General features: G+C 45.8%; 2 gene segments (V, D, J or C); both read right to left on the bottom strand.

Moving 5' to 3' along the window:
- Positions 1 to 211: 211 nt before the first annotated feature.
- On the bottom strand, positions 212 to 806 carry LOC118974584 (immunoglobulin lambda variable 2-14-like). The segment is given in 2 exon segments: positions 212 to 648; positions 761 to 806. Coding segments are annotated over 2 exon segments (483 nt in total).
- A 13,446-nt stretch (positions 807 to 14,252) lies between these two features.
- On the bottom strand, positions 14,253 to 14,786 carry LOC118974562 (immunoglobulin lambda variable 2-23-like). The segment is given in 2 exon segments: positions 14,253 to 14,590; positions 14,703 to 14,786. Coding segments are annotated over 2 exon segments (384 nt in total).
- Positions 14,787 to 15,873: the final 1,087 nt, after the last annotated feature.

Genomic DNA, 15,873 nt, shown 5'->3' with positions numbered 1-15,873 from the left:
CAATGAAGGGTTTGGAATGAGTCCCCTACTGGGTCCAAGAAACACATACAAAGGCACAAACCAGAGAGAGAAATTCCTTTGGATTTCATGTGTGAGAAGAGAACATGTGAAAGAAAGAGCTGACTCTGTCAGGTGTAAAGTGGGAGAATTCTGAACATGTGAAAGAAACCCTGCATTTTTGAAGCTTTGGGAGAGGAGATGTCAATGGGTATCAAAGGAGTCTCCAGGCCCTGCTGCATGAGCTCCCTGCACAGGGATGAGGCAGCATCTGCAGAGTGAGGAGGGAGCCTGTGAGTGCAGGGCGGGTTTTGGTCTCACTTCCCCATGAATTCGAACCACTGTGGACAGTGCTACTTCTTGTATATGAAGCACAGTAATAATCAGCCTCGTCCTCAGCCTGGAGCCCAGAGATGGTCAGGGAGGCCGTGTTGCCAGACTTGCTGCCAGAGAAGCGAGCAGGGATCCCTGAGGGCCTACTGCTGGTATCATATATCAGGAGTTTCGGGGCCATGCCCAGTTGTTGTTGGTACCAGGAGACATAACCATACCCAACATCACTGCTGCTTCCAGCACAGGAGATGGTGACTGATTGTCCAGGAGACCCAGACACTGAGGAAGGCTGAATCAGAGAAGCCTGGGCCCAGGAATCTGAAAAGAGGAAAAACACACTCAGAGCTCAGTTCAGTGCTGGCCCAGGAGAGCAGAGCAGTACAAAGAAGGAGCCCAGATGTCCCCATGGTCCCTGTCCTGGAGGTCTCACCTGAGCCCTGAGTGAGGAGGGTGAGAAGGAGCAGAGTCCAGGCCATGGTGGAGATCCCCCAAGAAGGTTGCCTTCTGGGCCCCCAATCCTGGGCCTAGCTCCCCCACACCTTTCTTATTCTGTCATCCTGCCTCAGAAGAGGGAGGGGCCTCCATGCAAATCAGCTTCTTTTTTCTGTCTCCTCATCCCACTCTGACCTGATCCTTGGTTCTAGATATTTCGCATCCTGGGGAGCAGAGCCAATCTAAGGCATTCAGCCATGACAGTGCCCAGAAAATGCACTCGAACTTAAAACGTGCCCATCCACCCAACTGCAGGTTTCACGATGTGCTCGATTGGCTAAATACACTGGAAACCTCAGTACTTTATTTTTGCTCAGCATAGTTGAAGGCTGAGGACAGGGTCCAGAAGGGCTGGGGTTAGGAGAAATCTAATGGGTTTTCTTCTCAGGAACCAAAGGCAGAGCTGGTGGTTGTTCACATCCCTCACCCCCTTCCTATCCTCCTCAGTAGCTTGGTTCTTCATTCTACCTGTTCCGTCTCTGCACTGCTCTGAGGCTGAGACCTGGGGACATTTATGCTTCTGTCTTGCAGTACAGATTGGGGACACTCTACTTCTGAATTCTCCCTCTGGAGGACTTCAGTTGGAACCAGGCTCTGGGACCTAATACCTGCCAGGGTAAAGCACAGCAAAGAACTCCAAACATCTGGGCTTTGCTGCCACCTGGTGGCTAACATTGGAGTGACAAACCTCAAGGCGGTAGAGTATACCAGGAAGGCTGCTGAAAACCCCTCCCTGCTCTGCTCACAGCCCAGGCTCCTTAGTTTTCATCTCAACTCAGCACCAAGCCCCTTGATTCTGAGTGTTAAAAACAAAATAACTGGCCAAAATGGAGTCCTTTTTGCTAACGTGTATCACCGAACCAAAACTTAATGTCTACCTTAATTGCAGTTTCAGCTGCCCCAGGGATGGGACTTCAAACTTAGTAGTCTGGCATTTCTAGGCCAGCAGTGGTCAGGTCACCTGCATGATGAAAACCCTGCCTTCCTCGAAGGGAAAATGTCCTTTTTTGAAATACTTTATTCCTTTTAATTCTTAGTCCCACCCACTTTCTGCCTATAAAAAATGTCCACTTGGGATGCTCTTTGGAAAGCTCTTCCTGGAGCAGGATAGAGATAGAGAAAGCTCTCCCCCTACTGGGCAGGACACAGGTCAATATATGAATCATGTAATAAAGCTAATCAGATCTTCAAATGAACTTAGTTGAAGGTTGTTCTTTAACACTCCTGGTCCTGTTTACTGTCCTGTCACTTCATCACCAGCTTCTTCTAGAACAAAATGTGTTAGCTGCAATCCCTGGTGGTCCAGACCTACCCAATGGGACCATCGTGCTGGTCCCGTTGACCTGGTCACAGACCTCTCGGGGCTGAGGAAACATCGGACATGAGATAGTCCCAACCCCATCTAGAAGGGTAGAAGAAGAGAAGACTGATCAATTGCCTTCTTGAAATGAGGAAAAAATATTCCAGAAAGGAGAAGTGTAAGTTCACTAGGACTGAAAATAATGCAATAAACAGCAAGCATGGAAGTCCAGTGTTTGAGGAGTTGTGAAAAGGAAAATGGGGTCAGGATTAATCCAAGGGCCCCATTTCAGGGACCTCCCCTCAGGGAGTGTCTGTCTGTCACAGGGAGTAAGAAACTTCCATCCCCCCACATTGAAACAACTTCACCCCAGCTCTGACCCTTCCTGAAGGGACATCTCTTCCATTCACACAGACATGATAGGCTTTTCGGGGAAAAGGTGGGTTTGGGGTACAGACCCCAATCAGGCCTGACATATTCTACCCAGAATGGAAACAGAAATGTCCACTCAGGAAGTGGGAGAAGAGTTTTATAGAGTGGGACCATTCTGAGGAAACTCTTTAGGTGTCACTGTATGTGACAAGTGACAGACATGTTCAAAAGTACAACAAGGGCAAGGTCTTAGTTAAGGGCAGGAGGAGCTAAGAGTAGGATCCGGGGAATGGAAAGAAAATGGTAAGAAAAAGCCTGAGAAAACACCCTTCTCAATGGCTCCTGAAATTCTGGTCCCACCTCTGAAGTGTGCTTGTGTGGACTGGACCGAAAACAGCAAAGACAAATTTTGGAGCAGAATTAAGAGGCACCTGGCTGCCTAGTTTCAATGAAGTCCCCTGGGTGGGGCAAAGTGTTTGTGGATCCATGTAGTGCTGGTGAGACTTAAAATTGAATGGACATATGAACACCCAACACGGACATTTGGGAGGAACTTGTCGGCAAAACACAAAGGGCAGATTATCTTCTAAAATAAAAAAGTCAACAAAACATTTAACAAGATCCACAGTTTCATTGCATAATATAAGATAGATCCAGAAGAGAATCCTAAATTACTAGACATAGAGGAAGAGGACATCCACAAGTGTAGAAAAGACAATCAACAGATGATAGCTCAGAAATGATTCACATGTTGGACTCACATGACAGAAGACTGAAAATCTAAACTCTTGCCACAGTGATGGCTTAAGTAGAGAAAAGCCTCCTGCAATGGATGAAAATGGAAACCCTTAGTCAAGAAACAGAAAATAATAAAGATAACAAATGAACCCATTAAAAGTGAAAACTACACTAGATGGCAGGAATGGCATTTCTCCATCACAGATAGTCTTCTATAACTATGAGAGCATAGCTTTTCAACAGAGATTATTCAAAATAAACACAGATTATTATATTAAAAGAATTACTGGTGAGATGTAAGATAACAAGAGAATTCGTAAACATGTAAATGGAGTCTCCAAAGTTGAAGAAATAGCAGGAGAACATCTCATGGCCAAAACACTCAAAGTTTTTTAAAAGATATGAACCTATAGATTCAGAAAGCTCACCCAAGCCCTGCACATGAACCATGAAATAGAACAAAGCAGGGACCACCGAGTCCACTCCTTGTTTTTGTAGAAACCCTTCTAGAGTCCTCCTTATGCTTCAGTAACTATTCAGTTGTTAGTGAAATGTCAGCCACAGAAGTTTATTTCCTGCAAAGTCAGTGATAGCACTTCTCTCCCTCTCCCCCTCCTCCCTCTCTCTCCTCCCACATCTCTCATAACACAACCTCAAATCTTAAGGCCACTTCTGCCTCTGCCTGACGTGGTGCTGTGACATGGTGTCACCGTTTTGGCACCTCAGGTGACCTGCTTCCACAGGAGCAAGAGCTGCTCCCCTGTGCATCTCAGGATCCCGGGGGAACATAGAGAATGGAGACCACACACCTGGGCAGGAGCAGATTAAGATTCTGAACTAAAAGTGAGTGAACACAAAGGTCCATTCCTTCCTCCACAAAACACAAGCAACACTGTGTTGGAAGAATTCAAACACATGAGAAAACAAGGACAATGGTTACAGGATAGAGAAAAAGAAGAGTCAGGAATATGATGCACATGTGTTACCCGACATAGGCTTGTCAACGCCCAATCCCAAGGTTGCGGGAACTCTTACCTGAGATATTGGTTGAGTTCTCAGTTGGCTGCGGTGTCCAAGTGATGAAAGAGAGTAAAACCACAGTTAGAATGAGTGAGGAAGCTTTTAGAAAAGTGGTACATGCTATTGGGAACAGTCAACCTGAACCGAACCACGTAAAAAGGGTGATCAGAAAGAATCAACTTTTGAAAGAAGACACACACTGATTCATAACATAATGTAACAGTGGATATATGTGGGATAGAATTCATAATTACACATGTATCATGAAGATAATCTGGACTGAGTAAAAAAGACATTGACCACATGCTACCCCCGCTATGACAGGTATCCTGGACTTTTCCCCAAACACTTTAAAACAGCTATTTAAAAGCTGATGAAAGAACTAAGGGGGAAACCCTCTGGAAACGAGCAGAGATATAGAACATCTCAGCTGAGAAGTGCAAAATATAAGGAAACAAAAATAGCAAACAAAAACAAAGGAACTACACTCTATGGAATTGACTAAAGACTGGAAAACAAAAGACTAGAGACCTCTAAGTCATCGCAAAGGAAACTGTTCAATGTAAAATGTAGAAAAAAATGAAGTAATGAAATCTAAAGGTATCTGTGAACTTAAACTTGAAGTGCCTAAAACATACAAAATTGAAGAGACACACAGAGGAATAGAAGGAAAACTATAATCCAGAAACTCAACAAAACCCAAGCACAAGAAAAACGAACAAGAAGGAAAGGAAAAAAGATAGGAATAGAGAGAAAAGGAAACAGAAAGGAAAGAAAAAAACTGCCACAAGGCAAATTCACCCAATTCTTCGTTCTAGGGAACTTTTTCAAGACCCTTCTTTGGCTTCTGTAACTATTCCTTCATTCATTAGTAAAATACCAACCATGGAATTTTACTCCCTGAGAATCCTCCTTGGGTTGTGAATGTCGAAGTGATGGCCACAAGGAAAACAAAAATTAGAGTGAGTGGATGTTGTCACAAAAGCAGAAAAACTTCCAGACCCTCTCCCCACTGGCATTAAGGCTAATGGGACACAGTACACCAGCCCCTCCCCTGACCAGCTCTTTCTCAACAAAAGGAAAAGGGAATGACTCAGGCTGAGAGGGGTCCAAGACTTGTAGAGGCTGTGGGTATCCTAATGAGAAGCCTTGAGCTTTAGAGATGTTGCACCCTTTGACGGCCTCCCTCTGGAGACAGTCTTGTTCCAGACTCTTCCTCAACACACTCCAAAGCTCATCCCTGAGGAAGCTAACATCCCCACAGAGTTGACACCAAGGGGACTGTCCTGAATGGTTTGTGTGTTCGGCCTGGACTCTTATTTGCACTTTCTGGTGGGAACTAAGTTCATCTCAACATGAGTCGTGCACTAATGTCCTCATCAGCAATTGCTAAATCTCTCTCTCCCTGCCCAGAGGAGCGATGGCAAACTGTGCTGGGAAAATGTGCTGAGTCAGGCAGCAGAAAACGTCTGACAATATTCCTGCTGCAGACCCAGTGCCTGCCCATTACTCAGGAAGGCCATGTGCCCAATTCCGAGTCCCCTTCTCTCCCTTCTGGGCTTTGAGTGTCATCTTCAGGAAGGGATCACGTAAACTCCCAGGGAAGCTCCCCCAACATTGACCCTGAGCCTCTGTCAAGGTTAATGGCCCTCCCAGGGCCCCATCTCATAAACACATTGTCCTTTTTCTCCATCAGCTAAAGTGTTGCTTTCTAAGGTGCAAATTGTTTGAGGATGATAACTAGGTGGAAAGAATATGGAGAACAGCAAAGAGGGGATTAACACCAAGGCAGGACACTAGTCACTGTGGGTCGGATAGATGCACGTATCCTGCGTGAGTAGGGGAAGCGTGGGGTAGATGTAGCTTCCATTTGTTGTTCTTTCTAAATCGTTCATCATCACTTCACACACCCTTCTTCAGGTATGATATGCTCACAATAAGAGAAATTTAGAAACATAAAAGGAAAATGCACCCGAATGCTTTTTTTTTCTCCTACCTACAACAGAGAGGCAGAATAAATGCAGAAGTTGAAAATGTGCCCATGAGCAAACACAAGAAAAAGTGAAAGAATTGCCCTTGTGGGCTTTTTGGAGTATATGGCAACAAATTTAAGAGGAATCCTTGAACAAAGTAACTGGAAAAGAAAGAGAAAGAGCCAAGCTCAAGGGCAAAGCCTCACCTCCTGCTGTTCTGATGAAGCACAGTCTGTCCTTCCTTGCTGTCCCTCACTCTGCAGGTCCAGGGCACGTCCACACAGCAGGGGAGAAGCAGGAACGATGGCCCTCAGTGTGGAATCATTCAGAGACTCAAAGATGAGACTACAGTGATGCCTGGATGCCTACTACATGACTCCCCCCAAATGAATTCTTTTCTAAATATGATCTGACTGTGTGATAATAAATAAAAACCTTATGAGGAAGGGTGTTCCCTAGTCAAAGAGGAAGGGAAGCCATCCTCTCCTGTTTTTTGGCATTTAGTTTAGAAAACTTGTGTTGTAAGTTCTTTCCCCTCCTCTTCAAATTGTATGTAAATCTACAAAATAACTAAAGAAGCCCCTATGTGGTTTAACAACCAGGGGTGTCTTTCTCTCGGACCTGAGCCACAGATCTTTGAAACACAAACATCAAGGAGACAGTGTCCCCACAATTCACAGTTTGCATGGGAGGGTGGGGCCTTTCATTCCCTGAGAGACTGGCTTCAAGTCCAAGCCTACCTCTGGCCATAAACACACTAGAAATGTATTTTTCTGACATATTTTAGATATTAGCCCCTTGTGGAATACATGGTTTGCAAACATCCTCCCGTTCCACAGGTTGTCTTCACTTTGTGAAGATGCCCAGGAACCCTACCACACCTGTGGAGCTCTGATGACTCACAGGCACAGGTGAAAACCCCAATGGCCCTGCCACTGCCTACAGGCTTCCTCTGCAGAGACACATGACCTTTGGACGGGTGCTGCCTCTGACCAGCTTGAAACAGACCAGGGGCCATGAGTTGAGATGTTCAGATTCTGTGAACATAGGCCCTTGCCCACTGTTTGGTGACTCAGCTGCTTAGATGATTGATGTGCTGGTCATTTACTGTGGGGGCGGGGAGTAAAAGAAGGTAACTGGGACAAGATTGGAACATAACTGAAGATGAAAAACATTATGAAAAAGTTATTAGGGAAGATGAACATCTATTCTGGTTTGCCCAAGAATGAGGCCAGTGCCTAGACTGACACTGTAGAGTCTGGGAAAGTTCTAGAACTGGGAAGACATGGTCATCCTATCAGGCATTCTAGAATTTAAGGCTGTTTTCAAAGGAATTCAACAGAATCCTGCGTAGATATGTAGGAATAGGTGTACTTCGGAGTTCATGAGAAGCGGGAGTCAGGTAGCAATCTGGCAGGTTCCCCAAAGAAGCAGGACACACAGGAAGGTCCTGGAAGAACTGAGAACAGCCTGCTGTTTCTTCCCTTGTGGAAAAAAGAGCCCATTTAAAAAAGAGCTCATTTGAATGAGAAGGCAGTGTATGAATGGGGCTGTGTCCCAGACCGGGGTTCAGGGTTCTGGGTGGGGGCAGGGCAGGAGCGAGGGGCAAGGAGACTCTTAGAGACCACGGAGTCATCCAGTCCCATTCTCCGAGCTCAGCCCCAAGCTCAGTCAAAGATGAGGGATAATGAGAAGGAAAATCTGTTCTGCTTATCTTCCTTCTCTCAACAATGTGCAGACATTCTCTCAGGTGCTGTTGCTTTGGGAATACACCTGCAGAACAATGACCCCCACAGGGAACTATTGTGACTAGAACATTGAAGAATGCAGAGTTGAATATGACAGTCATTTTGTAACCGAATGCAGGTCCAGCTGCCCTCTGCTTCGAAAGTCAGTACTTGAGAGGGCAGCTGATGTAAGAGAAAGTAGTTTTATTCAGGTGGCAGCAACCTGGAAGATGAGGGACTCTCGTTTCAAAAGTCATTTTAGCCTTTCAGAAGTCCTGGCTAGTTTTCATAGGGCAACTGTGGGGAGACGGGGACTAAGAAATTCCTGGTGATGTGCATCCAGTTTCTCTCCTGTGGGTTCAGTGTCACCTCCTGTGGAAATCCTCATGTGGTGTCAAAGCCCCATCTGCAGCTTGACTTCTGATATCTGGGAAGGGGACGTGTGGGGCAGCGTCCCCATGGGTTCTGATGTTTGTTGCTGACACTCACCCAATTTCTTGTTTTCGGGGTCATTGCTTGGTTAGGCAGAAGCTGCACCTGCTTGCGTATATAAAATACTTATAAAGAAACTTTTAACGTAAGAATCTTCTTTGAGTTTGTTAGTACAGTCTGTTCTGTCGATACCACCTGATTGGTATACTAGGTTTATTTCAATCACTGTTACATCCCTGGAGAACTGAATCCAGGGTGGTGAGTAGCTGAGTTGGTGGAGAAATTTAAAGTCAGATTTCCCTGAAAACAGCAGAAGGTGCACCAGGCAGGCTTGTGCTTCACTCTGCCTCTGACAATGAAGAGAGGGATGTGCCTCTGGGGACACAGGACAAGAGGAAGCCAATATGACACCGTGAAAATACATTCAGACAGTGTGTTTTTCTCTGAAGTTCATGGCAGCAGAGAAGATGAGAACAAAGGGAACCCCAGGCCATGGTGCATGACCCCGTTGGCTCAGGGGGAGGAAGTATCTTCAGAATGAGGAGGGATCCTGAAAGGGGAGGGCAGATTCTGGTCTCACTTCCCCATGAACTTGCACCACCGTGGTAAGTACCACTGCCCACATATGAAAAACAGTGATAATCAGCCTCGTCCTCAGACTGGAGCCCAGAGATGATCAAGAAGGCTGTGTTTCCTGTCTTGAAGCCAGAGAAGCGATCAGGGATCCCGGAGGACAGAGTATTTACATAATTAATCAGAAGTGTGGGGGCTGTTCCTGGGCGCTGTTGATACCAGGAGACATAATTATAACGCCCAATGTCTTTACTGCTTCCAGCACAGGAAATGGTGACAGACTGTCCCAGAGTCCCGGACACTGAGGGAGGTTGAGTCAGGGCAGCCTGGGCCCAGGAACCTGAAAAGAGCAAAAGCACACTCAGGTAAGTTCAGTGCTGGGGCCCAGGTGAGACTAAAATAGGAGATGAAGGATCAGCCCAGATGCCCCTGGGACCCCTTCCCTGGAGGCCTCACCTGAGCCCTGAGTGAGGAGGGTGAGGAGGAGCAGAGTCCAGGCCATAGCAGAGATGCTCCAAGAACACTGCCTCTGAGCCCCCAAACTTCGTCCTGGCTCCCCCAGACCTCTCTTATCCCTTCCCCCTGCCTCAGAGAAGGGAGGGGCCTTCATGCAAATCTGCTGCCTGCACCTGCCTGTCCCTAGGCTCCTCAGACCCAGCCCTTGATTCTAGATATTCTGCACAGTGGTCAGAGAGCTCAGCTGAGGGATTAAAGGCCATTGATCTGCACATTCTTCATCTGGATAAGCTGAGCCTGTGACAGAGCCCAGGAATGAAGACAATCTTGGGTCTCCCTTTCTTTTCTATTGCAAGGATCACTTGGTTCCCCACTGAGGAATCTTAGGACTTCAGCTTCTTGCTCTGAGGATGAAGCTGAGGATAGGGAGGAAGGCAGGATGGGAGAGATTCATGCTCAGTTTCCAGGGACAACAGGCAAAGCTGGGCACTTGTCATTTTCCTTCACACCTCCCTGGCCCTTCTCCTGGGATGGCTTCTGATGCACAGCTCTGTGCCCTGCCTGTGCATTGGCTGTGTCCTGAGTGTGAGCCCTGGAGTGCACTTACTGAACCTTGTATAAAGATAGAATTTACTGCGGTGTAACAGATTTGGGACCGTACCCCCACGTCCCTTTAGAGATGCTCAGGGGGACACAGCTCCTAGGACTTCATACAGGTCAGGCTAAACCACAGCGAGGCCCTTCCCCATGTCCAGACCCTCACCACCCTCTGGTAGCCATAGACAGTGTGACATGTTCCAGGGAAGGCACCTGAGTGGGAGCTGGAAATCCCTGCTCTGCTCCTACACCTACTATCAATACATTGAACAGACAACAAAATCAACCCCAGCAGGAGGGTGGCATAAGAAAAATGAACTGACAAGAGGCCAATTGGCTCCTCAAAATGTTAACAGGAGAAATACTGCTTGCAGGAGACAGAGCTCAATAGGATTCAGAATAATGCAATAGGAAGCAGGACATGGACTCCAAGATGAAAGGATCAAGAAGAAGGGACCTTGGGTCAGGATTGTTCTAAGGGCACAAGCTCCGGGACCTCTGGATAAGTCAGTCTTTCCAATGGGACCGGCGATGTTCCTTGTCTCGCCCACGTACTGCACACTGACCACTGACGTGGGAGCTCTGTGCCTTCCTGAGGCAAAGTCTGTTCGTCGACAGAGAGGTGCTTAACCTAAGGGGTGTCTGGAGTTACACTGGTTTGGTGCTAGGGCTCCAATTACAGCTAATTGATCCTCCCAGAATAAAAATGCCCCCTCAGGAAATGGACAGGTATTCTATGGTGTGTGGATGTTCAGAGAAACCTATTTTGGCATCACTGTTAATATCTTATGACAGACATTTCCAGCTGAACAAGGGAAGGGACTTCATGGCTAAGGATGGGAGAGGCTGAAATTTGGCTCCTGGAATGGAGGGAGAAGGACAAGGATGTTTGGGGGAAGTGATATTTTCAGTTCTGTGACTATTGCTTGTGTTTTTTCAACATTTAGATCCTGCATTACTTTTTACACTAGTTTAGACAATAATGTGTGTAATTTGAGAGAGATAATAAATCAATGACCTGCTCAAAAATCCACTAAGGATTCTCTGGTCCGTGGCATGCATGCCTGGACCAGAGACCAGAAGTCTGAATCTTTTTGTCTCTTAGAATCACCATGGCGGGGCCCCCTGTGGACATGGCTAGTGTTCAGTCATTTTCTGCAAGAGGCAAATGTCTGACCTTTGTGAGGATCCACGTTGACCTCTGTTCCATGTCCTATTACTGCAAATTGAGGATCCTCATTCCAAGCTACAGGTGTCCAATTTCATTTGAAATATCCTGGACACATATGCCCACACATTAAGGCATGAAACAGTTAAAAGAAACAAAGTGCCATCAATTGGGAGGAAAAGAACAAATAGAAAAAAATCCCTGTTAATCAATTACATCAATGTATATAAATGAAACATATACACAATTAACCTCAATTCACTTATCTGTCTGTACAAATTCAACCTGATGTTTCTCTGCATATACACAATTTCTTAAGAAAAGTAAAATATGTGGAAAAATGCTGTGGAAACACATGACACCCAATGCTGAAATCTGCAGGCAGTTGAGTGGGAATCTGAGTATCGATCATCTGGTTACGCTGATGATGCCGCCTGGGGGGTGATTTTACAGTGAGGACACTGAAGCATTGAAATCTCTTCTACTGAAGATTATCTGGCACATTTTTACTAAGTTAGACAAAAACTCATCCAAAATTTTAATTAAGAGAGAGAGAGAAATTGTATTACTTGAGAAAATGTGGGTCGCCATATCTGCAAATTGTTTCCTGTATGAAGAAAACAGATACACAGAGAGATGGTATTTCCAGAAATGTCCTATGGGGAGTAATCCTGTTTACTCAACATCTACCTACTGGTTTTCTATGTACTGCACAATACAAAACACCTAACTACCCCCTGAAAAGGAAATGGTTGCACCACCTCAGAATCAGACATACAGGAGGAGCACTGGTGGCGACCTGACCTCCTACTCACATGTAGAATATTCATTTAAAAAACGGGTCCTGTTTTACGTTTGGCGGGCAAGTGCTGGATCGCTCCAAAGATAAAGACCAGAACTCAGCTCCCCCACTTCCTATTTGTTGCCTCCACAAGATACACCCTACAGGCACTGCACCCTCTGTCCTGAATTGGACCAATGCTGGGCTGTGACTCAGGGCTGTATTCTCTGCCTTCAAGAGAAGACGCCCCTTCCTGTTGGTGCTCTGACCAGTGAGTGGCTCCAGGGTCAATCTAAATCATTCTTTGTGTCATATGGGATTAAAGCATGGAGGTAATTACCAGTTTCTGGGAACTAAAGAATATAATGAAAAAGAATTTTGAAAAATTGAAGTGTTGTGAGAAAGACTGAGTTAGTGGATAAAGTGACCAACATTCTGGCTTACACAGGAGTGAGGGCCCACTGGGCACAGTGCGACTTCCGGGACTAAAACCCAGAGAGTGAGGATGGCCATCTACCAGGTCTTCTTGAACTTAAACCCAGTGCCCATCAGAAGCCCAACAAAATCTTGCACAGATAGTTAATTCTTAGTGATCATCATAATGTGAAGTCTAGCTAAAAAGGTATTTAGATAGCCGAGGAAATTAGACTTCAGTGAGAACTCCAGAGGAATAGGAGAGAGGCTCACCAAATATCTCTTCCCTGTAGAACCAGAAACCATTTTGGGAAGATCCCATTCCAATGAGAAGAAAGTCACATGGTGGGCTGTTTCAAATCTACGTCATTTGTGGACATAGAGCGAGAAAGGTACAGGGAAGGAATGAAAAGAAAAGCAATACCGGGATTAACACCAAAGCCAGCACAGTGGCTCTTTGGGGAATGGGAGAGATGGATATGCTTTGGGTGGGTTGAGGGGGTTCCTATTTATTATTCTTTCTTAAACTGTGAATATTCATCTCACACACTCTTCTTTGGGAATGATGCATACAATAGCAAAAGGAATTTAGAAAAGTGAGCTAAAACATACCTGAAATTTTTTCCTTTCCTTAGCTCCATAGAGAAGAGCTCAGAACAAATGTAGACAGGGACAAAGTTTTTTACAACAAACTGTGAGTGGAAGGTGAAACACTCGTCCTTTTAGCCTTTTGGAGGTGGTGGAAAGTCACCTAGAACACTGGGCACTGGGAAAGAGAAAGAAACAGCCGGGAGAAAGACGAGCCCCCCTTGCTCAGTTGAAGCTGAGGCCCAGGCCCCTGCCAGCCCTCTCTGCTTCATCCCGGACATGCTCAAGAAACAGGTAGGAAGAAAGAAAAATGCTCCTCAGCAGGAATTCCTTACAAGAAGGCTGGAAAAATGAAAGAAAAATGAAGCTTTGGCTGCCGCCTATAGATCTCCCTGATAGTATTATATTTTTATTTCCTCATGTGAAGTGATGTATACCTTGGGTTTTACGTGCCCTAGGTCCCAAAAGGATCCCTCTGCCCTTGGGTTGTGGCAGAAGAGACAGATCAACTGATGGGAGCCCATCAATTGATTAATGAATAAATGAAATGAGACCTATCCATACAATGCAGTATTATTCAGCCAGGACAAAGGATGAAGTCCTGATACACACTTCAACCTGAAGGAACCTTGAAAACACTTTGGTAAACAGAGAAAATCAAACACAAAAGACCAGGTAGTGTGTGATCCCACTTGTGTGCCATGTCCGGAATAGACAAACCCTGAGAGACAGAAAGTAAGTGACTTGTTGGGAGGGGATGAAAGAAGAGGGAGATGGGAGAGACCTTAACGGATGAGGTATTACACTGAGGGGGATGAAAACATCCTGGAGTTAGAGTGCCATGTGTGCAGATACTCGTGAATATGATAGAAAGGACATGGTTATACATCTTGAAATGCTGTATATTAAGGGATGTGAATTCTAGAAAAATGGATATTAAAATGAGGTGCTAGCGGATACAGCTTAATAACTCAGAAAATGAATGTTATGTGTGTGTGCATGTATTACATATGTACATTACATATGTGCATATACCTATCCTTACACACACACATATGCATATATATACTGAGATGAAAAATAGTGAACTATAATGAAAATCAAATACGGTAAAGGGTTAACATGTCGTAAATCAGTAAAAAGATTATATAAGATTTCTTTATATTATCTTTAAAATTTTAAGTTTGCAATTATTTAAAAATAAAATAGTAACAAAGAAGAAAGAAATGAAGCCTGAGTTAATGAAAGCCTGATTAAAGGGACTTGAGTGAGTTCAAAGGAGGTTTTGGTCTCACTTCCCCATGAAGTTGCACCACTGTGGAACACTGTTAGGGTTCCTGTATGAAGCACAGTAATAATCAGCCTCGTCCTCAGCCTGGAGCCCAGAGATGGTCAGGGAGGCCGTGTTGCCAGATTTGCTGCCAGAGAAACGAGCAGGGATCCCTGAGGGCCTACTGCTGTCCCTATAAATCAGGAGTTTCGGGGCCATGCCCGGCTGTTGTTGGTACCAGGAGACATAATTATGATACCCAACATCACTGCTGCTTCCAGCACAGGAGATGGTGACTGACTGTCCAGGAGACCCAGACACCGAGGAAGGCTGAATCAGAGAAGCCTGGGCCCAGGAACCTGAAAAGAGGAAAAACACACTCAGAGCTCAGTTCAGTGCTAGCCCAGGAGAGCAGAGCAGTACAAAGAAGGAGCCCAGATGTCCCCATGGTCCCTGTCCTGGAGGTCTCACCTGAGCCCTGAGTGAGGAGGGTGAGAAGGAGCAGAGTCCAGGCCATGGTGGAGATCTGTCCAAGAATGTTGCCTTCTGGGCCCCCAAACCTGGGCCTGGCTCACCCACACCTCTCTTATTCTGTCATCCTGCCTCAGAGGAGGGAGGGGCCTCCATGCAAATCAGCTTCTTTTTTCTGTCTCCTCATCCCACACTGACCTGATCCTTAGATATAGATTTTTGGCATCCCTGGGCAGCAGAGCCAATCTGAGGCATTCAATTCCTTTGACATGGATTTTCTAAGACTGAGCCCATGACAGTGCCCAGGAAATGCAGTCCAACTTAAAGGTCCCCATCCACCCAACTGCAGGTTTCACGATGTGCTCAATTGGTTAAATACACTTGAAATCCCAGTACTTTCTTTTTGTTCTGCATAGTTGAAGGGTGGGAGGACAGAGTCCAGAAGGGCCGGGGTTAGGAGAAATCTAATGGGTTTTCTTCTCAGGCACCGAAGGCAGAGCTGGTGGTTGTTCACATCCCTCACCCTCTTCCTATCCTCCTCAGTAGCTTGGTTCTTCATCCTATGTCTTCCGTCTCTGCACTGCTCTGGACGTTCTCCAGAGGTTGGAACCAGGCTCTGGGATCTCATAGAGGCCAGGGTGAAGCACACCTAAGACCTCTGCATATCTGGGCTTTGTTGCCACCTGGTGGCTAACATTGGAGTGACAAACCTCAAGGTGGTACAGTATACCAGGAAGGCTGCTGAAAACACCTCCCTGCTCTGCTCAGGGCCCAGGCTCCTTAGTTTTCAACTCAACTCAGCACCAAGCTCCTTGATTCTGGGTGTTAAAAAAAGAAATAACTGGCCAAAGTAGAGTTCCTTTCGCTAAACTGTATCACCAAACCAAATTTTAATGCCTAACTTAATTGCAGTTTCAGCTGCCCCAGGGATGGTATGTTAAACCTAGCAGTCTGGGATTTCAAGGACAGAGCTCTCAGGTCATCCACCTGAGGAGAACCCTGCCTTCTGCAAAGGGAAAGTGCCCTTGTCGGAAGTAATCTATTCTTCTAACTTCTTAGTCCCACCCTCTTTCTGCCTGTAGAAAACACCCACTTTGTATGCTCCTTGTTAAGGCCTTTCAGCTACTGGGCAGGACACAGGTCAGTATATAATCATGTAATAAAGCTAATC

The sequence above is a fragment of the Sturnira hondurensis genome, unplaced genomic scaffold (genome assembly GCF_014824575.4).
Source record: "Sturnira hondurensis isolate 20B ecotype Veracruz unplaced genomic scaffold, ASM1482457v3 Scaffold0001501, whole genome shotgun sequence".
NCBI lineage: Eukaryota > Metazoa > Chordata > Mammalia > Chiroptera > Phyllostomidae > Sturnira > Sturnira hondurensis.
This window is presented reverse-complemented; position numbering and strand designations above follow the sequence as displayed.